A 26,265-nucleotide genomic window follows, 5' to 3' on the forward strand; every position below is an offset into this window, starting at 1 on the left:
CCGCAACGCCGTGTTCAGATCTTCATGCACAAATCAGCGATGCAGATGCATGTGCGCGAGATGAGCGGAAGATCGGAGGTCAAGCCACACCAGTGTCAGCAATGTCTGAAGTCCTTCAGCAGCAACCATCAGCTGGTTCAGCACATCAGGGTCCACACCGGCGAGAAGCCTTACAAATGTTCCTACTGCGATCGCCGCTTCAAGCAGCTCAGCCATGTCCAGCAACACACCAGACTGCATACAGGTAAGCAACTTATTCTATATCAATAATATACCTTTTCCTCCTAATTACTGATACTACTACTACTAGTTTATGACTTCTCCTATTATGAAACAAAAACCTATATTCCACTGATTTATATTAACAACCTCATCCTTTCAATCATTAAATTATTTAATTACTGTTATGTATAGAAACATAATGTTGAGAATAATTATAAAATTTCTTAATGTCAAAGTGACAAAATGATTTTGATTCAAGTGTAAACTTTACGATTTCTGTTATTTTTATGAAATTGCATTTTGTTTCCATTATTTTTTTCGAATAATTAAAAACATATTATAATTAAGTGTTTAAATATATAATATTTTTTACTTCTAATCAGTCTACAAATATAATAAATGTTGGTTGTTTTTTCTAAGAATTATTCTATTACTCGAAGTCTGTTTAAAACGCCAACTAAGATTAGCTTAACAGTTGAAAAATGGGATTGTTAAAACGTAAGAATTTTAAAGGAAAATCCGCATAACGGAAGTTTTTCGACTACTTTTTTTCTGCTTTCGTCGCTGTAAGTGAAGTTTCGTTCTAGTGGATCTTCATAAAATCGAAAGGAACCTCGTTGACGATGTTTTTTTTCCTATCTTTTTCTCTCTTTCATCGTCTTCCTCTCCATTTTACCACTCTCCTTCCTTAATAGATCATTAATGTTAATTGCAATCGGTTTTAGTAGTGGAGGTTTTCTCAAAGAAAGAGAGGATTTTTAAATTAATATCAAAGTTTGGACGGGGTTGGGGGTTTGGTGGTGCGGCGGCTATTAGAAGCGGAAGTTTTGTTTGCATTTTGATTGAAGGGCTAAGGAGGACGGTGGGCTAAAAGTTGAATTTAATTTCAAACCTTAACCCTTTTTATTATTGCGCCAGTAAAAAGGAGAGAGGGTGTAATGCGCGCACGGATTATCTGCTTAGAGGTGCGGGCGGGCTCAGATTAAAAATTTGATTTCGACGGGGCGAGGAAGATCCGCTTTTCCGAACCTCCACGAGAACTTTTCACTTTCGCTCATCCTTCACTCTTTTTTTTTAAAATTTTATAATGTATTTCGCAAAAGGAAATTCGTTATTGGTTTTGCGTTTATAATAGAGTTGGATTGCGTATTTCGATGCGTTCGATTTGCAGCGTTGCATTTCCCAGCAGCGTTGCTCATCATCCGAAACGCAGAGGGGGTGGATTGGGGGGTTGTTCAACGGTGGCGGCGGTCCGATGTCCCCCTGCAGCGAGCAGGGCTTTCGGTTTGGCATTATGCAATTTTCATTGCGTACATCGCGATGCGTTGCAAACATCCGCGAATTATTCATTTGCCGGAGCCGCCGCCCCACGGCTCATCCTGTTTTAATATCAACCGTCGGGGCAGGCAGGAATCGGCTATTGAAAGAATAATGATTGCCCATCGACGATTTTCTTATTAACATGAGCTGGGAGCAGCCGAGTCTTTTGGGGGGTGAAAGGAGGGTTTCGTTCTTGTCCCTATCAGAATAATTAAATATTTTCCTTTTTAATTTCGACCAACGTCCGAGTAGGGCGCCCTCGCGAAATTAATCCTCCGGCTCTATTGAAATTCCGAGGGAGAAAATAACATAAACAAAATGGGTCTTTAATTATTGAGCGCAAATTGCGTAAACGATGAAGAACCTATACAAAAAAAAACAAATATATACAAATAACAAATTAATGAGATTAGAGTTTCATCGATTGATGCGTGCAAGTTTTTTTTCATCTGATTGTAGTTGAAAGGGTTTTTAAGTGTATAGGGTTCAAATTGTCATCGTCATTTTGCATTCAAAGCCTGCATATAATGGGGGTTTGCATTGAGAGGGGTGAAAGAGAGTAAAAAAATCCCTTGATCGGTGAAAAAAAGTTACGGATGCAGTTTTTAAGCTCTTCGCGAAGAATTTCTGGACGTGTTGAAGGGGTTGAGATATCAAATAAAAATTTATTGTGAAAGGGTTTCGGATATTTCCTTTAAGAAATTACGTATTCCGCGAGGCGTGCGACCTATTAACGGTCGTGGGTTGAGTGGTTGTCGGGGGGTTTGAAAAAGAACGAAAGGATAAATGGTCCTTGCGGCAATTTTTATCGTTTAGGGAAGGATAAAAAAAATTGACGCGGCGTTACAATGAAAAATCAAGTTTGCGCAAACGGTGTTTTGGCGATTCGGAATGCCGGTAATTGGTCGGATGGAGAGCTATCATTACGGGGATGATGATGATCATGAGGGTGAAGAGGTGGTGGTCGTTGGTGGAGGTGGTGATGATCATCCCGGCACGTTTGCGAAACGCGCGGCTCGTTGGGGCCCATGCGCTCGGCGTGTGTAGAGTATGTTCCACCGCCCCCATCGTCTCTGCAGCCGCCACCATCCCCCCAACACAATCAGGTTTTGTGTGCAATGTGTGAGAGAGTCCGGTCGTCGACGTAAATGCAAAACCGAACGAAACACGGCGGTGCCCCTATGTACATGCACAAAACTAAATTCCAATAGTACATAAGCCTAGAACCGCCCACACCGATATAGCGCCGCCGCTGCCCCCCCTCAGTTTACACACGTATGGGGGGTGAATGTGGGGGGTTGCTGGGGAGTATGGGGATCCGGCGGGTGGCAGGGGGTTGGTCGGCATGCATGCATGTGTGTGTGTATGTGTGTCTGTATTTCAGGCAGTGTGTGGGGGCCGATGTACGCCATTTTGAATCCGCACGCGGAAAAATCGCCTGATTTACCGATCTGCTGGGGATCGAACTGCAAACGTTATACACAACGCTCGTTCTCTCGCTCTGGGGGTAAAACCGTCTTCTTTTTCCCGTTCCCCATACATACACTTTGCTTTGGCGATCGATTCTTATGCACCCCCATTACATTCCCATAGGAGTAACAACAATCAAATTCCCGACTTGGCCACGTCATCAAAACTCACATGGTTCCAAAACACCTTTCAAATTTCAAAAATAAAAAGCATTTTACTCCTTAATGTGCACACGAATTGTCACTCTCAGCATTATCTTCTTTCAAAATTCGTTTTTCTAAACATTTTTTTCTCTAACTCTCAACTTGTCCACGTAATCGATACACACATAGCTCTATATCACAAGTAATAATTATCCAAATCAATTATTTATTCGCTTGAACAACAAGTCATATTTGTTATTGAAATCTGAATTGATCCCATTCAACGATAATGTATTCTTCTTGATATCTCGGGACGGAAACTCGAAGGGCATAGTTTAAGTGGCGCAATAAAAAAGAATTTCATATCCACCAAAACCGGAAACGGCCTTTATCGCTCCGTCCTTCGCGCCTAACGATAAGTCAAAATGCAAATTTCAGAAGACATCTAATCTACTGTATTTTTTCTCTTCATCGCACTCACATACCTACAGAGCTACATTTTCTACCCATTGAATAACGACATTTCCGTTCACATTCGAATCATGCAATTTATAGAAACCGATGTGTGCCATGCGTCCTTGCGTTCAGGAGATAAGTCTCAGCATATATTTCAGACTCAATACAATGTTTTTTTTTTATATATTTTATTTTCTTACGAAACTCTTCATGCATAATGGAACCATTTGACTTCAGTTTATTTCTGTCATTATTATTGTGTCGATCATTATGTAATTTGTGTAATTTTTTAAAGTGCTTTCTTTTGTTATTTTCCATATAATTAAACTGGTTTAATTTGATAGAAAAAAAGATAGAATTACTAAAAAATACTGTTTTGATGCATTGTTTTAATCAAGGTAAATACATTTAATTGATTCAAGTACAAGCATATCTGTAAAATGTCAATGTTAAATGGTATGTTTTTTATATTAACCCATAATGTATCGATAGTAGCTTATGTACAAAAATTCGAATAAAAATTATCATTATTTAAGTGATTAAATGAAGCAAGAAAACAATGAAACCAAGAAAAAATATAATTATTTCCATACTTTATAATAATGAATTACTAATTTCCTTTATTGCTTTTCCTTTATTAATGAATTGAATAAAAAATATATTTGTATCTAATTTTGAAATAAATATCACTTTTGAAAATGTAAGAGATAAATAATACCAATAAACTTAATTTTATTTTTATATTTTTTTTTTGCATTTTTTTTATTTCAAATGTGTAGAACAATTGATGATAAATGAGTTAAGGTATAACTATAATTCATTAAAACTCATAAATTTCGCGTTTTCTTTCCTGCGGGATTCTTTTCGACGCGCCGCAGAATTTTCCATTTTCGTAATTAAAGAAAGAAGTTGTGTGATTTAGTGCACCAAAATCCACCCTACTCCCACCCTAACAGAAACCGCGGCCAAACAAAAGCGTTGCGTAATTTTTTTTCGCATCATTATCTCCCTCCGCTAGAGTTAATACGAATTTCGGGTACAACTCTTTCGTTCCTCCGAGAAGGACAATACTGAAAGCGAAAAAAAAATAATACGAAGGGTGAGCGAAAAGATTCTCTTTTTCATATTATGTAGTGCGCGCAGTTTGAATTGGATTTTTTTTTAGTTCTTTCTGTCTCTCTCCTTTTTTTTCTCTCTGTGCGCTGTTTTCTTTCATAGGGTTGAGAGCAAACCCAGATTGCATAATTCATATTTCGCGTGCGAAACCCTTTTTCGGCGGATTTTATTGCTCGCGAAATTCCGCTTAATGACCCGTTCACGCAATCGTTTTCTTCTAATAATGATGTTCCCTCGCGAGGAGAGATGATGAAAACAGAATGAAACTGAGTTGTATGGGACATGTGGTGGTACGCAATCACTCTTAAACTTCTTCTGCTTGTTTCTTTTACTTTTTTTATCAACGTACCTATGGTTTATTCTTCGACTGTTACATGCACCTTGTCCCAATTTTTTTTTCGCGTCTGAGGCCGCCCACCCGCAATTAAACCTCAAAGGAAAGATCTCCTCCTGCACCTGCCAACGAATGTTTTCCTTTTTTTTTGTTTTGGTTTTTTGTTTCGAACTCTCTTGTTTCTCGTTTGTCGTCGTTGGGCCACCACTGAGGCACTTTCACTCGGAAATTGAAAAATTCTCGAAACGTTTCACCCCGAAATTTTAAATTATTCTCTCTTTATGTAATAACAATAATGGACGAGGAGGAGGTGAAGGAGGAAGCATGAGAAAGAGAGACAAAGTGAAGGAAGAGAAGCGGAACCCTTGCATCGAAACATGCATATACACACCCACACCCACACATGGTAAACCCAATTTTCTCTTTAACGCTTTCTACTCTTATTATTACCTCTATACCAGTCTGTCTCTTTTTCTCTCGCTTTGGCTCCTTTTTTTTCCCATGCACCTCGCATTCTCTCCACGTTGTTGTTTTTTTTGTGTTATTCAAAGCATCTGTTTGATAGGGAAATTATATTCCAATTTCTGTTCGGAGCCTTCAACCCTTTCTCGTTACAGACGAAATTTATTTGTTGCTTTTTATCGGAACACATTGTGCGTGTGCGTTGCGCTCATTTACATACGACATGATCCGCGCCGATATCGAAATTTATATATTTCCTTTCCTCGCAGCACCACACACATACATACACACACCACCCATGCATAGATAGATACACATGCATGCATACATACAGATACACATAGTAATGCGAAGAGGCCAGTGGAACTTCAAACGATCAAAATCCAAAAAACCTAGACCATCGCTTGTTTATGCGATTCCTATGCTCTCCATTCAGAGGCGCCTCTTTCATCACCTGCAAACCGAAATCGAACACCGGATAACGCGATTTGCAAATCCTCAATCGAATCTCCTTCTGCTCTAATACATCTCCTCGATAAGAAATCTACCTCCAACTTCTGTTACGTTACCATTACATTTTATCATATAAAATAAAATAATGATATAGATTACAGATCACATTAATAAATATTCCTATATAAGACAAGTGCGTCTTATATTTATTTAAAAATAACGCAATTTACACATTTTCAATCAAATTCTCTAATAATTAGATATATTAAAATTTTCCAAATGAATTTAAAATCGTGATGGAACTTAGTAGTTCTTTCTCATTTTTTTTGTACTAAAAATTATAACTTTTGGAAACATTCAATTGAATAAGCATTACGATATGAAACTATAATTAATGGTAAACACCGTTCTATATTTTGATCGGCAAAGTTAATTAAAATTGTATATTTCATGCGAATTAATAAATTACCGAGTTATGTTTTTTCTCAATACTTGTGCAACCGACGCTCTCGCAAATAAAACATACAGACAAAATAATCGAGCGAAATAATTAATACTGCCAATAATGAGGCTCGTTTTGCGTAATTTTGCATAATCGTTTACATTTAGATTGCGACAGTAGCAACAAGAACGGAAAGAAAGAAAAAACTTGCACATTATTCAATAGTGAACCCATAATTGAATTAATTTATAAAAAAAATATAGAAGAAATACCATTGTTTCAGATAGACAAATTATTATACATTAAAATCCTACATCCTGCAGAAATATTTTTTGTCTGAAATAAAATGCAATAGTACTTTGTTAACAAATAATAATTTGATTTTACAACAATAGTTGCATCATGTTAATGTCTTCATAAGTTATAGTAAATTGATTTTGTCTCGAATTTGCTAACATACAGAAAATAATTCCGATCACGAAGCTCCACTTATTTGAATTACCAACTGCTCGGATGTTTGCGTAGGGTTTTGATTGCTGCCATGAGTCTTTAATTTAAACAATATATATATAGAAATTTGGAAAATGTAGACGGCAAAACATTATTGTTAACGCCACTGAACGTTCGATATTAATAATCCCGCAATTTTCTACTATAATCGAACTAATAACCATCAAAACACCGGTTATTCAATTAATGTTATTAATCCGAATTAGCTGCAATATCCTACAATTAGCAAATATTCGAAAGCAATAAATTACTAATAAAATTTAACAAAATAATAATATCTTCAATATTATACGCATCTGTATATAATGCGAACGATTCGTCGCAAAAGTTTTCGATACAAATTTAAATTCGTATACATTATTTTTTCGAGATTTTTTAAAGATCAGGTGTATTCAAAATTTAAACAAGATTTTACTGAATGTAATTAAAAAATCTCCCAATGAATGTAATTAATTTCTGTTCTTTTAATTATAATAAATTGTTTGTAAGAAAAATAAATGTATGTGTGTAATATACTTCATTAGGTGAAGAGTTGTGAGAGAGCGTAAAGTTCAGCAGTTTCCGTTCCCATGACAGCCAATATAAATATTAGCCGCTCGGACCCGTGTCCATTAAAAAAAACCCTTTTGTTTAATTTTTTGCTGCTCCACATACACACTACATGCATATGGTCAAGTAAAACATCGACCCTTAAATTAAACCAGAAGGCACCATCTGCTCCAGGTCAGCTTTCCGAATACATAAATGCAGGATCGGAGCAACAAGAAACAAATAAACCAACCAACAAAAAAAAAAGGAAGTGGAAGGATAATAATGAAACTAGGGATGGCCAACGGCAATAACATTGGAAGTGTACCTAGGCGCATATCGAATGCGCGGTAATTGCGTTTTATTGTAACCATCTTTTTTGGATATACTTCTTCGATTGTCGTTGCTTCTCTTTCCCACATTCGAATTACGCATCTTCCTTCTTTATTCCACCGATTTCTTTTTTTCGGTATCGGGGGTTGTGCGCTCGCAATGTGGCACGCGCGACGAGCGCTCTCGCGCGTCTCCAGCACTCGGCCACCCGGAAAATTACCTGATAATTGACACCTTTCAGCAGGACACGTTTTGTTTAGCCTGGCGAGACGAGTCCTTTTTTTTTTTTCATTACTGACATGCATATTTTTATAACCAACACCTCTTTTTTCTCCTCTTCGTTTTGTTGTTGTATTTTTCACCCGTGTTTTTTTTTTTCTTAATTAAGCTACACCTGAGGAAGGGGGGAAAAGTGTGTTGCACCGTATACATGGATCGAGCGTGTCACGATTAACCTCAGTTTACATCATCGGTACTACTAAGTAACCCACCCCAGTTTAACGCAATTGCATTATTAAGTCCGTTAACCGGATAGTCATTTCATGTTCCCGTTTCCTCGTTATACGCACTTTTCACCCCTTTCCGGTAACACGCTCTTTCTTGTTGTTGCTTATTTTCTTTTAAAATCATCATTTTAATTACACTTACGATCGTGCCGACACGGTCATGTTTACGAATTATTCAAATTGTTTTTTTTAAATGAAAATCATCTGAACATCTGCTCTTTGTGGTTAACACTTATTCATTGCTTAAATCTCGCGCAATTTCATGCATATTTATGTAACAAAACGTTTATTGATTGCTTTAATTTTAATATTAACACAATTTGTTCAAATATTTTATGATTATTTGTAAAAAATTATATATATATATATATTTTCAATTATTTCCAAATACGTAATAATTATTATCAATATTTATAATAATATAATTTATGATATAACAAAAAAAAAATGTTTGTAATATCAAGAGATGAGTTAATTGTATTAAAATTTTGATTAAATTTATAAATTTTGTAGAAAAATATTTTATTTGATAAATAACTATAAATAACTTTAAGTATAAGAACCTTCAAATATTTTATGTGCAATTCTGCATGAAGAATTCTGAGTGCGCTTTACTCGGTCTGCCCAGCGTCCAAGTTATAAAATCGAAACGGTAAACAAGTCAATTACTTAATCAATTCAAACATGTTCTCCTGCAATAATAATAGTAAAAAAACATGCATACGAGAACTCTAATATTACAAGTTTTACTCTCAAAATCCAAGCATTTAGAATATCCAAAGAAATATCAGCACTAGAAGAATCTGGTCGGATAAAGAGAATTAAAAGAACATATTTGTTGTTGTTCGCATCGACTGGAAACTACAATAATCATGCGAATGACCCAATTCAAAGTATCATTCTGTACGCGATGCAGAGCGATATTAATTCTTTCCATTCTAATTAACAGCGACTCTAGTTATTTAACAACAAAACGGAGCCGTTCTAATCGAATTTATCGATTGGATGTGAATTGTAGCTTTGTTCGGTTTTTCAATTATCATACGATTAATAATTTCTCTATTGATGTGATTTTTTGTATCAATTCTACATTGAGATTAACTTTAATGTCGTATTGTTTCTTATATTTAAAACATATAATAAAAGATATATTTGAACTTAAACAAGTGATGATTTGACAAAAATGTGTTTATATTCAGAACAAAGAAAAATACAATTGATTACTATAAATACAGATTTACAATAGTTCTTCGACGAAAAGAGTTTCAACCATATGTTAACATCAATATATTTAAACTTGTAACAATAATATTTTTCGTTTTGTCGTAATATTTCCGAAAATAGCCCGAACCTATTGCTGCCTTTCTTACCTTTAATTATAGACATTCCGATCGTAATTAGTTAAAATTTACGTTCGCAAGAAGCAAACACAAAAAAAGTGGTTATACAGAGGATAGAGAGAGAAAAAGTAAAAGAAGAGACTAGTACATTCAGGTGGACTAATTCATGTGTTTGCGTAATTAATAGTCCCGGTAATGAAGCTATTTTTCCGTCCACAATATGGCAAACGCAGCACACCATACCCCTTCCCATCATCCTATACATTCTTATATATGTGCGTTTTCTTCTACCATCCTCCAAATCGCCCCGCCCGGAGAAGTGGAGGAAAAACGCGACGCAAAGAATGTTGGTTGTGTGTGTATATATATATATTTTTTTTCAAGTCCTCCATGTGCGAAAATTAATTACAGTTTTTACAATTAATAATAGCTGAAGGTCCTCCCACGCACACAAACTCATCCTTCTGTGTATATGAGCGTTTTTATTTCTTCCTTTCTTTCGTTATCCTTTTTTTTAGTGTATATTTGATTACGGTGCGGACGGGCTCTCGATAATTGCATTTATTTAATTCCTAATTCTATGTCATTTCATCGGCCGTTCCGGCCTTCTTTCTCTCCACCTCCTCAACGACCACGATTTCGCCGGAGCAGCACGCAAGCAACAGCAGTTCCGAGCAAAAATCCCCAACAACAAACAACAAATTATCGTAATTAATAATGTATCTTCAGAACACGTCTCTTCTTTTTTCGTAATATTTCTCCCTCTTTCTGCATCTGCAATTTCAGTTCTTTCAATTTCTCTAATTTTTTTCAATCGGTATCGGGTCAATATCCCATGCATTGACTTTACTCACAATAATTTACTAAAATTAAGCAACGAATTTTGTGTATGGGTGAGTGGTATAATTTGACAAATCTTGAACAATAGAAAATTAACACAATACAAATAATCGATGGTTAATTAGGAGGAAAACCTATTACTAATATATTGCTAGTCAATGCGACAATATGATAACATTGAAATTCTTATATAATACGCATTTATATTTTAATTTAATTTATTTAAAATTATTGCAAATTGTGCGTATTATATTGAGATTTTACGCTCATTAAGTTGAGATAAAAATAATATAATTAATAATATTTTTTTGTTTGCATTATGGTGAATTAATCTTCTTTCAATTCTTTTCAATATATTTTTTCTGGATAGTATCGGGAATTTCATTAATTCCTTCTCCTTCCAATTAAGCCTCGGGTATAACCCTTTTTTTATTAAAAATGTGTCACAGTTCGAAAGAATGCATCGGCAAAAACCCATCCCGTCCTTCGATCCCAAATTAAAAACTTTTTCATTATTCCGATTAAATTAATCGGCAGAAGGAGAATACAAAAAGAAAACAGGGGGCAGCTTTGAAGTTCCTCCGATTTCGCTTTCCTTTCTTTTTATACTTCTTCTTCCTCCCTTCCTATCCCATCCCAATCTCGCTCCCTCAAACCCTCTCCTAATGCCCAGAACCAATATTTTCTTTTCCAGTTATCTCTTAATTGGCCCGTGATTAATATAGTTTTTTTCTGTTTATTTCAGGTGAACGTCCCTATAAGTGTCACCTTCCGGATTGTGGACGGGCTTTCATCCAGCTGTCCAACCTCCAGCAGCATCTCAGGAACCACGACGCCCAAGTGGAAAGGGCCAAGAACAGGCCCTTCCATTGCAACATCTGCGGCAAAGGTTTCGCCACCGAGTCCAGTCTTCGAACACATACGTCGAAAGTAAGCCATGTATGTCAATACACAAGTTCTCTCCTTGGTTTGAAAATTTTCATCGAAGTCCAATCGCTGTCATTCACAATCCACATTTTCGAAATATTTGTGTAACAAAAAAAATGCAGCAAATTGGCTTCGAAATATTTTTTTTTATTATTTCTGAACTTTTTGATTTCAACTCCGATTGTATCATTTCTTTATTCAAGAAATACTTTATTTTAATTTACACACATATAATTTAATCCGTTTAATTATGTTTCAGTTCGTAACCTTTTATGATTTTATGATTTCCTTTAACATTTTATATATGTTTAAAAAATGATTTTTCTTAAACGCGTGCACGTCTGTAGACTTAGAAACTCGTCTTGTGCAAAAAAAAAACAGATCTGTGTTGTCGAAATGCAAATTTAAGGAACAATGCGAAATGTCTCAGGAATATTCCTTAATTTGTTTTTTTGTATCAGGTGTTAAATACTTTGCAAATCCATTTATGTTTTTTAATGTAACGATTAGATTGATCGTCGTATAAATTGGGGTTAATTTCGCCGTCTGGAAGCGATTTATTAAAGAGTGTTTGGTTAAGATGGTCGGATTACATTCTGTTTTTTTTATATTGGTGGGTGGGCGTTCGAATACATTTTTTATGCTTTTCAAAAGGGGGAAACATTATACATTTGTAAATAAGTCATCGCGATGAAAGCGAAAAGTCAGATACGCGGAGAGAATAAAAATTTATAATGATTTCTATTTACTCATTCCGTATGAATTACGATCCATTATTCATAGGAGAATTATGTCATTTGCCTTTATGCTTCTTTCGTATTTTCCACATCGTGCGTGTGTGCGTTTCCCTTATTACGTACTGATTTTTTTTATCCTTTTGATTATGAAATTATCTCGATCGATATATAATTGCAATCATTACATCAATTTTACTCATACGATAAATTTTAATTTTTCTATTTACTTGCTATAATATACAATCAAAAATATCATTATTTTATATTAAAAAAGAGGACAACAATATTTATATTTTCTTAAAACTTTTTTTTGTTATCACTAAATTTCAATAATATGTATTAAAGTTATAAACATATTTTGCTATTTTATTAATATAGAAGTACTAATAAGAATCGTAGAAGATCAAAATACATTTAAAAAAAAGTATTGAATAACAATTTTTATTGGTTTCTCAACCTAAAAGCAATAAAAAATATTCTGTTTTATATATTGCATGTTGTTCGGGCATCTATATTTGATTACGAAATATATAAGAAAGACAATCATATTATTGAATACAGATTATAACTTGTAAAAGTGAAATAAACTAAAAGTTTTGAGTATAAATTAGATGAGTAATCATTCTTTTCTGAAGTTTGTCATACGTTTTATTGCGAATAGCAATATTTTTTGTATTATTTTGTTGAGCAGCATTATAATATTCAGTCGGTAATTGCGATCGCTTGCGTGTATGTGTTCAAGTTTACAAGAATAATTTTTGGAATAAATTAAGCAGACTGGAGATGGGGTAAAAAAAAGTACGGGAGGAGAAAGAATAAACGAAGAGTTCGAAGGAGAGATTGCCTTGAAATAAACGACGGTTTGAAAGTGGTGCCGTTTCGGTGCCGGCGCTCGTCCGAAGGGAGGCGGCATAGGCGGCGGCGCTTCTTGTCGTCCCCCCTTTGGTCCCTCGAAGGTAAGGGGACGGTGGCGGCGGCTGCTCGCGGCGGGGGGATACCGCGCTTAGATGCAAAAGGGTTGAGGACTGAATGTGCCTTAGCATGCGATGATTTTTAATGTTCCCATCGCACGCATGTTTTTATTAATCAAGGCACATTTTATATTTATGTCGGATTCGTGTGTTACACACACATACACTCGCAACGAGAAAGAAGAAGAAAAAATAAAAGGAGGAATGGAACGTACAAAGAGGAAGGAAGGGATTCTAGGCTCATTTGGGAGAACTATTTAAAGTTAAATTATTTCTTTGATAAACAACGAACAGACATTTTCATTTGAATTCTCTTATATATTTCCATTAAATATTACAAGACCTTTCTGAACTAATCCAATAGCAAATCGATTCAATACAAATGTAATTAATTATTCAACACATAATTAATATATTAATTATGTAAGAAAAAAATTCTTTCCCATTTTGAGAAAACATTGATGAATAATATAACATCAAATGTAAATAATAATTATTATGGTTCAAACTTATAAATTATATTTAAGCTGACATGTGTATTAAAACTCATTACTGAGAAAGCAGTTCAAATTTATTATTTGTATAAGTAAACAAGTTACTTGGCAAATACTTGGCAATTATATCATAGTCATAGTAATTTATTTACTATTTGCTTGGAGTGAATGTGTTTCTTTTAGAGCTGAAAACAAATATAACTATGTAAAAACTGCTATTTTATGTTCATTGCTATTTTAATAGAATAGAAATTGAATGAATAACAAGTCGTTGCCTTGAAGTCATTAAATTAAACGAAGAACAAGAGGGAGAGAGAGAGAAAAGGAGATAATAAAAAAAATATTAATAATATGAATGTACGTTTATGTAATGATCGCAATTTTGTCCAGCAATGAAACAATCTAGAAGCAATCGTTCACCGAAGACGACGACCATAACGAAAAGCCGTAAACGATTATGAATTATGTCGGTGATACTATTTGCGGATGCAAAGATATGTGCGTAACGAACATCAATGGTAAAAAATGATTTAAAGACGCGCGCGAAGCAAATTCAAAATAAAAACTAATTATTCGCGTAATTATGGCGCGATAAATGGTGCTCCAACAAAGTGCGCACAAATCGGCCTTTAAGTCTTTAAAGCCCATTACATTTTCATGGGTTTATCATAATTATTATTGTCATCGCCGTGTTTCTCTTCTTCATTATTTTTTTTTCTTTGTACGTTCTTCCTTAACGGACTCTTAAAAATCCATACGAATGGAAGAGACCAGAAGGAAGAGCCGCCTCTCCTCAAACATTGTTATTTAATATTGTAATTGCTCGTTAAACAAATCGTAAAGTGCATATTATTGTCGATGCAAATAGGTTTTGTTTTCCTTTTCCACGGAGCGGCGTGTAATGATAATATTCAATTTGGCAAACTTTAAATTCAGTTAGAATCTCGTTAGGCGTTTTCTTAGCTTCGCTCTAGTTTTTTTGTTGTTATTATTCTCACATCGTGGTCTTCCTTCTCTTATATTTTTTTTACTTTTTTGTGTTACTCATCCATGGCCATAAATATCGAAAGCCATTATTAAAATGGATTGGTAATAATAATCCCCCCGCGCACTTTAATTATCAGAAGGGGTCCGTTTTCCGCGCTCCCATTTAATAATATTTTTTATTCTCTGTCCGATGTATCCCGAACATCCTTTATTTTTTCGCTCGTTTTGGCGGAAGTTGGAGAGGGATGAAGCACTCCTTCTTCCCTTTTTCCTGCTCCTTCCTTCGTCCTATTCGGCGGTGGCGGCGGTTGTAACTTTTTCGCCTCGAAATTTGTGTCGTTACTTATTATTAAAGTGTGGGAAGGGCCGCACCTGCTCCCACCTATTGAAAGAATCAGATTAGGAACACTCCGAGCAGAAACGCACTTTCATTCCGCTCCACTGATTGCCTCCCGCAACTCCGCCGTCGGAGGCGGTTGGGGAATAAAAATTGCCCTGAAAGTAAAAACAAAACAAAATAAAGAAAACGAAACGGGGGAAAAAAAGAAACGCACAGAGAAAACAAACGATGTACGAAGTGAGAGAGGGGGTGAAGAACGTCGGGGAGTAGGAGAAATTATTTAGTTACTCTTTGTGAGCGGCACAGCAAATCACAAAGCTCGGGAAAATAAAATGGAAAGAAACTTGTGAAACGCGGGGCAAAATAATTGGCCTTTTGTTCGAGACGGAGTGGAAAAAAAGTACGCTCATTAGATAGTCATTATTAATAATGTCACTAATTTATAACATAAAGTCTAAAACATTTCTTCCACAAACATCATATTCTTTCATAATTTATTTATGATTTTTTTTTAATCAAAGAACACACGATTTTTGAATAAATAAAAGTAGAAAACAGACAATTTCCTTTCACGTATTTGTAAAATTTGTTAATAATGAATATAATTAGTTTCGAATAGATTTCATCGTGAAAGTGGTAAATCTATGAAAGATGTTTTGAAAGAAAAATGTGTGCGAGTATATAGAGAAGAAAGAAGTTTCGCCACGCTCTTCCTTGAGAGTCATTCCCTCTCGCTCGGGGAGTGATTAATTATAAAAACCTCCCGTACAGGTAACGTCGACTAGTGAATTTACATAATTTCATTTTGAGCTCCAATTTGAAGCCAAATTGCCTTATCTGATGGCATTAGCACTATATTTACACCGCGATTTCCGTTGCTCGTTTGTTTATCCGCCGGCCAATTAACCAAAAAGGAGACGACCAAAACAAAAACCGAAGAAAAAAATTGAATAGAATAAAAAACATGGAACAGGAAGAAGAATAACGGAAGGGTTGCGATCGTAGTAGGAGGAAAAGGTCGAATGATTCAAACCAGTCTTAATAAAGATATTAAGAATATCAATCTTCGTGCATTTACGCAAATAAAATAAATAGTAAAGTCACCTTAAATTGATTAAGTTATGTAATGATTTTTATAATTGCACCTTTAGTTGGTATCACGTTTTAAATAGTGTTTAAATATCAGCTGTAACAAAAGTAAACGTTTTAGCAGTAATAAACAAAAATAAAGTGATTTGACATGTTTTGATAGGTGAAAACGAGTTGTCAATCTATTAACACTTACAGGAGCAAATCCATATAATTTCAGTTGCTGTTTTCTATTTATTTTGTCAATAAGTATAATATTTCCATAACTACCAAAGTTTCAATTGAGTGATGTGTCGCTACCTTAAGTACATAAACATACTTGAAAAACTTATCCAAGTTGACTAGATATGTATTAGATGTCTTAATTGTAAAGTATCGCGTTTTTAAACTCATTGAGTCTCAAATGGTAAATGTTTGTTTATTATTACTAGACGATGGAATAGTTTTGGTGGGCGTTAGTGGGTGCGCGCCGGTGCGTAACCAAAATCTACATTCGCAGGTGCTATTTGATAAGAGAATGGTTGTCCCCACCAGAGGCGGATTCTGACAAAATGCGCATTTTTATCCGAGAAATGCGCGCGTGTGGGACGCGAAGAGCGCTGCCTCCCTTTTTTTCTACTCCGCGACCCGCCGCCCCCCGTGTGCCGCCCCCTTCCAAACAACGCCGTGATTTTTTTCCCGCCTCGTTTCTTCTCCACTCTCTGTACGTTCTTCTCTCTTTTTTTTATTCTCATTCCCCCCGAAGTTCCGCTCACGCGATTGCCGCGCCACGCCCGTCGAAAAATCGCACAAATGGGGTTGGAAAAAAAATTCCCGTTGACACCACCTACACCCTCTAGAGCGCCACCACTGCGCGCACTGGTCAACCGCCGCCTTTTTGACCAATCAATTAACCTGTTCTCGCCGATTCGTCCGTTGCGTTCTCTCTATTTACTTCCGGTTCCTGTAGTGCGAGCACTTTTGTCCTTTTCTTTCTGTTCTAATGCTGCCGGTGCTGCTGTATTTACCCCCCTGACCCACTTACTTACTTTCCTCGAAGGACACTCGCTTCTCCCCAAGTGACTCATAACTGATTTTAGGGTGAGCGGAAGATCTCGTCGCATCTTCTAACCCTTTCGCTTTTCAAGGGCTTCGTACCGCATGCGTTCCCTAATCCTTCTACTAATTATTCCTATCTTTTTTTTACTTACCCCCAAACTCCGATTCTTTCATACAACATCTTTAAGCACAACATTAATTAATATACCAAAAAAAACACAAAAGGAAATCTCATATTTTTCCTCCAAACCAAATTAATTTTTCTATAATCCCAGATTTCGGGCATAAAATAAGACATTCTATTATAATTTAATTATTTTATATCAATAGCACACAATATCTGAAAACTTATTTTCTGATAAAATACAAAATTAATTAAATACATTTGAATATAAATTGGATATGTAACTTAATTATAAATAATATTTTTTGAGAGAAATAATAATATAGGATTTTATAAATAATTTACTGTAAACTAAAGTTCTTGAACTCATCAATTTGTAATCTCAGGTGTCTTTTTTCCATCTGGGTTCCATTAGATTAGAACGTTCTCATTTCAATTTCGCTTTACTTATATACATTTTTTTTTCTCGCAGCATGTTCAGCTGCGAAAGGGGTGAAAAAATTAAATTGTCGTCACACCCTTCAGCAGGAAGCTTATCTTATGAAATATGAATGAAATTAGACGGGGGAGAATTTTAGCAGAAGAGAAAAAAATAAATACAACAAGATACTTTAAGCTTTTTAATATTACTTGGAATGCAAATAAAATTTACGTTTATTACATTTGCAAAAGCTTTTCCGTCAACTGTGAGCATTGAGAGTAAATGCAATCGAATTATTCGCTTTATTAATGGAGCTTTTTGGGAACAGTTAGGGCGCGTTTTATACGATGATTAAAATTGTATCTGTTTTGAAAGAAAGTCTGTTGATTTATTTTAAGTTTAGATAATATATTACATATACAAAATTAATGAGAAAATGTCTTGCGAACGTAAAATGTTGCATTAAAACATTGTGATGGGGATTCCTCATATTCTATTTGTCGTGAGATCACATGGAATTGAGTAGACTGAATTCCGTTTGATTAAGATCGTTGAATGTTAAAATGAACTTTAATTGTAAATATAAATGAAATTGTATAGTAATTCATCTAAATTTAAAAATAATATTAATTTGAATGTAGATAAAATAATATTTTGCTTTGTTTGATTTTATTTCAAAATTAACGACTAAAGATTGTAAAGTTCTTCGTTTCACGCAAATTCAGTATATGTGTAAAGAAATTTTTTAAATCTGCAATGGATTGTACAGACTTTTCTGTGCACAAAAATGCGAGGATGGAGAAAATGAACAAAGCAAACAAAGAAAAAGAAAGAATTGGTGACTTATTGAAATTTAAATTTTAACGGCGGGTAAATGGTATTGGCGGCGGTGGCGCGTTTTCGAACGGTCGGTTTTATGTTGGTATTGTTGGTAATAAAACTAAATGGTAGTAAAAAGGAACGCTGGGAGCGAGTGAGGCCAAGGAGCTGCGAAGTAGCGAGAGAGAGAGAGAGAGATAGACCGTGCGGAGGACGTAATCTTGCAGTGAAATGAGATAACGTGAGTTCATTCACTTGGTATTTTATTATAACCTTCCTAACCTATCTCAACTGACTTAAGTCAAGTCAGGGCGGGACTAATCAAGGTTTTTACGGCGTTCAATTATTATTATATTTCGCGTGCACTTGCCTGCATCTTTCCATCCTCTTCGCACTCGCATCGAACGCAATCCTCGAAGAGAAGAAGGAAACAACGAAACTATGCGGAGCGAAAAAGAGACGCAAGCAGTAACAACAACAACGACGACAACAACAACAACAACGGCTTGCGGGATTTTAATGATTTATACACATCTGGCATAGATACATTTAAAAATTCCGCCACCTGTGCTTTGCAACTCGTTAATTAACGAAACTTTAAATCGCGACGACAACGAGCAATGATTTTAAAGTAATAATAAATAAACAATCGAATTAAATTATAAAAATGCATCAATCATCTTTTACTTCTTCAATTCAGCGTTGTTTTGATGTTCTTTTTAACTTTGTTTTGATAATCATTCCTCTCTGGTATTCTTCTCAGGGATTAGAAATTGCTGCGGCATCGCAATAAAATTAATAAGAACGCATGTAAAAGTCCATTTAAACCGGTATTTTAGTTTACTATGGAGTTGGATACGCTAGCAGAGCCGTATTCGAGTATTTTCTATCTCCAACTCTTCATAATTCGCAACCCCTTAATTGACGCCGCCGCCGCCCTCGCAGCGATGGTCAGGAATAATAAAAATAAAATAAACTCCGAGGCACTCGACGTCTTGTTTTTAATTTAGGGCAATTCCTCGAGATTCCTCATCTCGACTACGTGCGCACCGGTAATTAGGGGGTTGTCACGGCTTCAGCAGGGGTGGTTGGGTTGGAGAGGTAGTCGCTGGTGAAGCGGGTTTTTAAAACGCGGAACGGCCCAGAATGGGTGGAATTACAAGCGCTAATTATCATGCATTCTTTATCGCGCACTTAATTTTTATCTTTTTCTGATTTCTGCTCCCGCCGCTGAGGAGAAGGTGGATGTAGATGAGGTAGAGGAGGAGGTCGCCCGTAAAAAGGCAATTTTTCTTATTAGCGCCATTAAGGCGCTAGGGGTGAGAGAGGCAACATTTCGCGTGAATTATTCAGGGACCGTTCTGTTTTCTTCACTCTTTTTTTTTTTCGTGCGGGGATGGGTCTCCTTCGCTCGGTGGAAACATGATTATGTTTCGAATTTCGCGCTATATTTAATGAAGTAATTCGAATTTAAATATTATAATCGTAGTATTAGATGATTTTTACCTACTCTTTCCTTCAATTATTTGTCAACTATTGTCTATATAATAAGTCAAAAATCATCTAATTAACTGGTTCATTGACAATCTTAAAAAATAGTTAGTTTTTAATGTATATATTTCTAATTATTATTATAACTTCATATTTATTAAGCAAATTAACGGTTCTATTAATTTTTGTTAAATTATTAAAAAACATAGAATTAGAATAAACATCTTTGTTATTAGCTCGTTTCACAATGATTCCGTAATTATTCATCTGGTAGTAAGTATTAATCAATGAAAGAAATATTATGTGAAGAATGCAAAGTATTTAACAAGTAGTTGTTCGTAGTTCTTGAGATATTTGTCAATGTGTATTCCTTAAAGGTGCTATCAAAAAGTTCACATCAAACCAAATTGGAGAGAATCTAAGTATAAGTTAATAAACGTTTAAAAAAAAGACTTATTAAAGAGAGTGGGTACAACGAGGTTGGATGATGTTGGGGAGCACAATGGGATGAAAAGGAATAAATAGTCCTTGCCGTATTATTGTTGTTCAATGTTGCCTTCCACTCCACCTTCGTTTGCTATCTAAGCAAAAAGTTAAGAGGGGGATGCAAATATATAGAGATAGAGGGAGGGAAAAAGAAAATCCTAACATAACAAATAAAATATAAATACAATAACAAAAATTTGGTTTGATTGAATTCGATTGAATTAACGCGGCCTTTTGTCAGCAGTGTATTGGTCGGTTGCAGCAACACGCCGCTCTCATTGGGGGCCCAAATGCCACTTCGTGTCCGCTGTGCCATAAGATGTTCCTCGGCGGTGAAGCCCTCATGGAACATATGAAGCATACACACAAAGACCCCAATGCATCGGGGGTAGCCAGTAAGTATTTACCGCCAAGGCTTCGATGCTTTGAATATGCAATGTACAAAATAAAATAGGATAATAGATCTTAAGTCACCTAAGTTAACAAACTAAACCATGATATAAAATATACAAGGTACGATTATGTTTTGTTTCCAAAAGACGCACTAGTGATATCAAAAAAGTTTGGAGGGATTAGAACCAACCAGTGTCATACCTTGTATATTTATATCATGAACTAAATGGAGTAATGTGGAATTAACCTAGCTTCAAGTTTTTTTTTTCTTTCGCCTCGTTGTCGCAGAACAGTAAATAAATAAAAATCCATAAAGGGACAAGAGCTTAAGAAGTAATGAAATGAAAGAAGTACATAAATAAAAAAAAATATGGGATAAAGAATGAAAGAAAGCATGATCCATCAATGTCCGGAGAGCACTTAAAATATTGAATGGACGCGCGCGAATCCGAACTTAAAAGCATTTTTGTTCTTTTGCCCCGTTTAATTTTTCGATTTTCTTATTTATTTATTTTTTTTATTCTTCGGATCCGTAGAAGGGTTGTTGTTTTAATAATTCTTTAATGCGGGTCAAAGACTAAAAAAAAAGTTAATAGAGAATATGCTGATTCTTTCTCTCTTCGCAATTTCTAGTTGAAAGAAACTACAACTTTTCTGCGGCAACTGGAATATGCCTTGGTTATTTTATTTGTTTATTTATTTATATGTATATATTATTTATGGTTTTTATTTGCTTATGCGGTTCAACCCTGATTTACTACAATCATCCTTACGCATATCCCAAGTTGATATTGTTTATATATATAAAAATATATATTGTGCCTTTATTTTTATTTTTTCTTTTGGTTTCGTCTTTTCTCTTTTATGTTGGATTCCTTCCACCTGACACGCGGTTGTGGCTTAGTTCTGTAATTGTTTAACACGTCATCTATCTCACCTATACACATTTCTTACATCCATACATTTACTACACTCACTCACACACAGAATCGTTCACACATTCTCATGTGATGGTATTATTAAAAACAAACCCAAAAAAATGAGTATATATACATGTATATTTGATTATATGTGTGTGTATATGTGACATATTTTCGAAACGAAAACGCTTTTTAATCAAGATCCCTGGGGTGCTTTGCTTGATCTCGTTTTCTCTCTTTTGTTGACGTCATCGATCCTTATTTAGCGAAGAGAAGGACGGCGAACCATCCGTGTCCCGTTTGCGGGAAACACTATGTAAACGAAGGATCGCTCAGGAAGCATCTGGCCTGCCATCCGGAAACGTCGCAGTTGACGAGTTCACTACGAATGTGGCCGTGCTCCGTCTGTCAGGCAGTCTTCACCCACGAGTCAGGTAAGGAAGACACGAACTCCATGGGAAGAACGAGAAGATCGAAGATATTGAGTCTGAATGAAGTTTCGTAGCTCCAGCAAATAATAAGTTATACAAATTGTCCAAACATACATCACCGAGACCATCATCCAATCGCATATATTACCAACATTTGTACAATAGTTATACAACACACCGAACTGAAAAATTGAACATGAAATACTTCAAAACAACCACCCTCCACCCGAACGACGTTTTTATGTGCAAGAGCTACCGAACTCCAAGACTCCATTCTTTCATCTTCTTTTTCTTCCATCACTACTTCTACTACTACTCTACTACTACTCCATATCTCCGCTTATTACAAATACATATAATTTTTTGTTTTCGTTCTCCAATTTTTTTTATTATTGTTTATTTCCTCTCCTTATCGTTTCAAGTTTATTATTTATGAATATACTTATTATTTCGATAAGTCAAGCACCTCATGGTTTCCGTGTACATGCTCCTTACTCTCGTCGCGCGTTGCTCTTCATCACCTGTTTCCTTTTGGCTAATATTGGTCCACGTGTCCGCGCGTTGGTTTCGCTCAATTTTCAGGACTCCTGACCCACATGGAACACATGAGGATGGATCCCAAGCATCAGTTCGCTGCTCAGTACGTGCTGTCGCGCGCCGCAGCGGAGAGACGCGAAAGGGAGACCATCCTTGCCGCCGTTTCTGCTTCCGCCTCCAGCAGCGGACTTCTCGGTCTCACAGGGATGGGTGGAGCAGGTAAGAAATATAAAGCAATTTGTCACCTATCCGGAGTACATCTAACGAACATCTTTTCCGTTCCATTTACAGCGAGCTCGAGTCCCATGTGCGCATCGCCGAGCGCCCACAGCGACAGTTCCTCAGGTAACGGTCGCCTGTCCTCAGCAGGATCAGAAGCGGGCGGACTGAACAACAACAACAACAACTGCAACACCAAACTTGGCGATATCTTGAGAAGTAAGTGGGATCGTGGGTGATTGGGGTAACATGAGCGAAACATATGCCTCTGACGTGGGGCCTCTCCCCACGAATATGGTATGATGGCAATACGGACGAATGAACGACGAGCAAAAGAAAAAAACAAAGCAAAAGAAACAACGACATATTTTAATTGGAATTTTGGCATGTAGATCATAATTTCTTAGGTAACAACGGACTCCATCAGCAGTACAACGTCGAGGAGCAGTTGCACAACGCCAATCGGATGGCCGTCATCGCCAACATGGTGAATCAGGGAGGCGTTCCGCCCGGATTGGGATCGGATTCCTCTTCGGCGGCAGCGAACATCGCTAATATCGCCAACCTCGCCATGAGACTAGGCGTGACCCAAGTGAGTAGTATTGCATCAATATCGATTGACTTGTTGATGCATATCGATCATATTCATATACACAATGATGTAGGTTTATCGAATTTATAGAAACTGCCTTTTGTGCGTTTTCTCCAACTATACTATTAAAAATATACATTCTTACAGTAAAATATTTAATTGCTAACTGACAAAAAATAAAAGAACTGCTCACTAATAGCAATTATTATTTCGTGCAATTTTACTTCTAGACAATATATTTTGGTTTCCATATAGTGGACATTCCCTATACAGTTCAATCTAGGATATAAATTGAACCTAGGCGTCTAACCAAATTTGGCGACCCTTCCCCTACATTCATACAATTGTTTGTAATTCTTTTACTGATGTATCTGATGTAATTACAGGCCAACCAGGTGAACAATTCGAGTAATCCGTCGACGCCTCCAATAAGCAACGAGACGCTATCGGTGTCCGCTATGAACGCAATGCGCGCTTCCATGGACAGCATCAGGAATATGGATGCGATGCGGTCCTCGGTGATGGACATGTCCTCGCCGCAACCCTCTCAGCAACAGGACGCCCTCAGGATGCAGCAGCACGCGGCAGAAGCCCTGCTGCGATCGCAAGCGGAGGCCGCCCTTAGAATAGCCATGAGTCAGGTACCTACAAACTTTTCAACATCATCAATCGCAGATTACGAAATCACAAGAGATATAATTAATTCAGATAAAAAATATACGAACCGTTTCTTTGCCTCTATTCATATTTATTTATTAGAAAGTGTCGACCAACGCCATTAATGTACATATTAAAAACTACTTCACTCATACATGATTAATATAATATGTAGAGAACTGTACGCTAAAACACAATATTTCTTCAGAGAAATTTTTGAATATGTACAACACTGTTTGCTCTAATTTTTGTTACGCTCAGATAAATAAAAAACAGATATAACAATTCACATTAGAATCTTTTAAAATAATTCTTCTTTCATTTTTTTTGGAAAAAAAAATATTCGTGTTCAGTGATTACATGAAAACTATCCTAATTTGTTGATCTTCAGATAATTCACATTAGTCAATTTGTTGTTAACGTTATTATTTATTATTTAGGCGCTACCTCAATTGAACCAACAAGAAAACAACAGTCCGTTGAGACACAATGGTAACTACCAGAGCCACCAAGGACAATCCTCGCAGCAACTGAGCCCTGATCTGACGGAGGCGCTGCGATTGCAGGAACAGCGATTGGAACAGGCCCTTCGACTACACGGAAGCGATCCCAGGTCGCTAGGCTTTACATTATCCAGCCAACAGCAGAACCAACAGCCCTGAAAATTCAGCTACTACTGAACGTACGCATTGGACGCACCCAAAAAAGTAAAAGAAAAAAAAGAAAGCACACACACACAAAGTCAGGTTACGTTTTTCCATTCTTATTATTCTTTGAAACAATTGTTTACAAAAAAAAATCGAATCACGTATATATACACTTTATATATATAATAACTACATACATATAGTACAAATTGTGAATGAGTGTGTCATGGTTGATTGATTGGTTCTTTGGTTTTAAGTTTTTCTATTATTTCCATACTATCATATATATATATACACACAAAGTATGATTTCCTTTGGTTGATTTATCGTTTTGGACAGTGCCAAAATTGTATTCGATTTTTATAGGAAAGTTGAAAAAAGAAAATTAATACCTTTATAGAAAAATATAAAAATTGCGTTCAATGCGTTGATGAGGTGTGCCCTTTCACGATACCGCGTTTCTTTTGAATTCGTTTTCGTCAAATTTGTATCCGTGAATCGGCACTCCTGTTAAACTGAACAGGTATAACTAAACATTAAAAAAAACACACATATAAGTATAACTGAAGACGAGTAAATAAGTAATGAAGCAGAGGTGTTTATAAATAAGAGAATGGGAATTATAAAAGTAAACTATGTATAGATTTATTAATTTGTCGCAATGAAATTGCGCTGGATATGGAGATTTATAGAGATAGGTGATGAGAGTTTAATTAAGGAGAGAAAGAAATAATTACGGATGATTCGAACGAGAATTATCGGTTATATAAGATATACGGAGAGAGACAGTGGAGGAAACGGAGAAGTAAAACTAAAAAAAATATTAATAAAGTAAACACTAAATAAGATATAACTATATGCGTTATATATAAATATTTAATTAATTAAATTAAGCGGTAGGTTAAAAAGTGTACATAATATATTTGAATTTTAGAATTGTTTTTAGTACATATAAATATATAAATAATGAAATATATTTACAAAGCGTGAATGGATTTGGATGAGCGAATGTTGGATTGCGGACGTAGAAGACGGTTGAATCGTTCTTCTTTGCTCCGGAAGACTTTTTTTAGATGACGTTTTAGGATAATTGTTATTTTTCATTTATTTTCTTGAAGAAAAGCCTTCTTTCTTGTTCGTGTTCAATGATTTATTTTTTTGTTCGTTTCAATTTTTGAGGAGCAATTGGTTTCGAATTTACTATATAATATTATTAATTTCTTCTTTTGTAATCATCGAGAGAAAAAGTTTAACTATTTAAGAAAGAAAGAGAGAGAAAGGAAAAAATCAAATATTAAAGAAGAAGACTGTCCGGGCGGTACGCGTGTTCCGCGTCTAAAGCTCTCCGGGTGATCCAAATATTCCAAAATCTTTCGGAATCTAGTCAAAATCGTTTAAAACGATTCAAAATTTAATATGAACTATACAAATTAAGTTAAACAAAATCTAGTCAAAGGAAGGATTAAAAAA

The 26,265-nt window shown here is 35.7% G+C and overlaps 1 protein-coding gene across 1 annotated transcript; it reads left to right on the forward strand.

Moving 5' to 3' along the window:
- On the forward strand, positions 1 to 24,947 carry LOC108567631 (zinc finger protein 384). Its single transcript, XM_017928219.1, has 9 exons — positions 1 to 244; positions 11,221 to 11,405; positions 20,662 to 20,794; positions 21,955 to 22,146; positions 22,726 to 22,899; positions 22,972 to 23,118; positions 23,292 to 23,491; positions 23,878 to 24,132; positions 24,589 to 24,947. The coding sequence occupies exons 1-9, from the start codon at positions 25 to 27 to the stop codon at positions 24,808 to 24,810; spliced, it is 1,728 nt and encodes a 575-aa protein (XP_017783708.1). The 5' UTR covers positions 1 to 24; the 3' UTR covers positions 24,811 to 24,947.
- Positions 24,948 to 26,265: the final 1,318 nt, after the last annotated feature.

Source organism: Nicrophorus vespilloides, unplaced genomic scaffold, assembly GCF_001412225.1.
Source record: "Nicrophorus vespilloides isolate i.1.1-1 unplaced genomic scaffold, Nicve_v1.0, whole genome shotgun sequence".
Classification (NCBI taxonomy): domain Eukaryota; kingdom Metazoa; phylum Arthropoda; class Insecta; order Coleoptera; family Silphidae; genus Nicrophorus; species Nicrophorus vespilloides.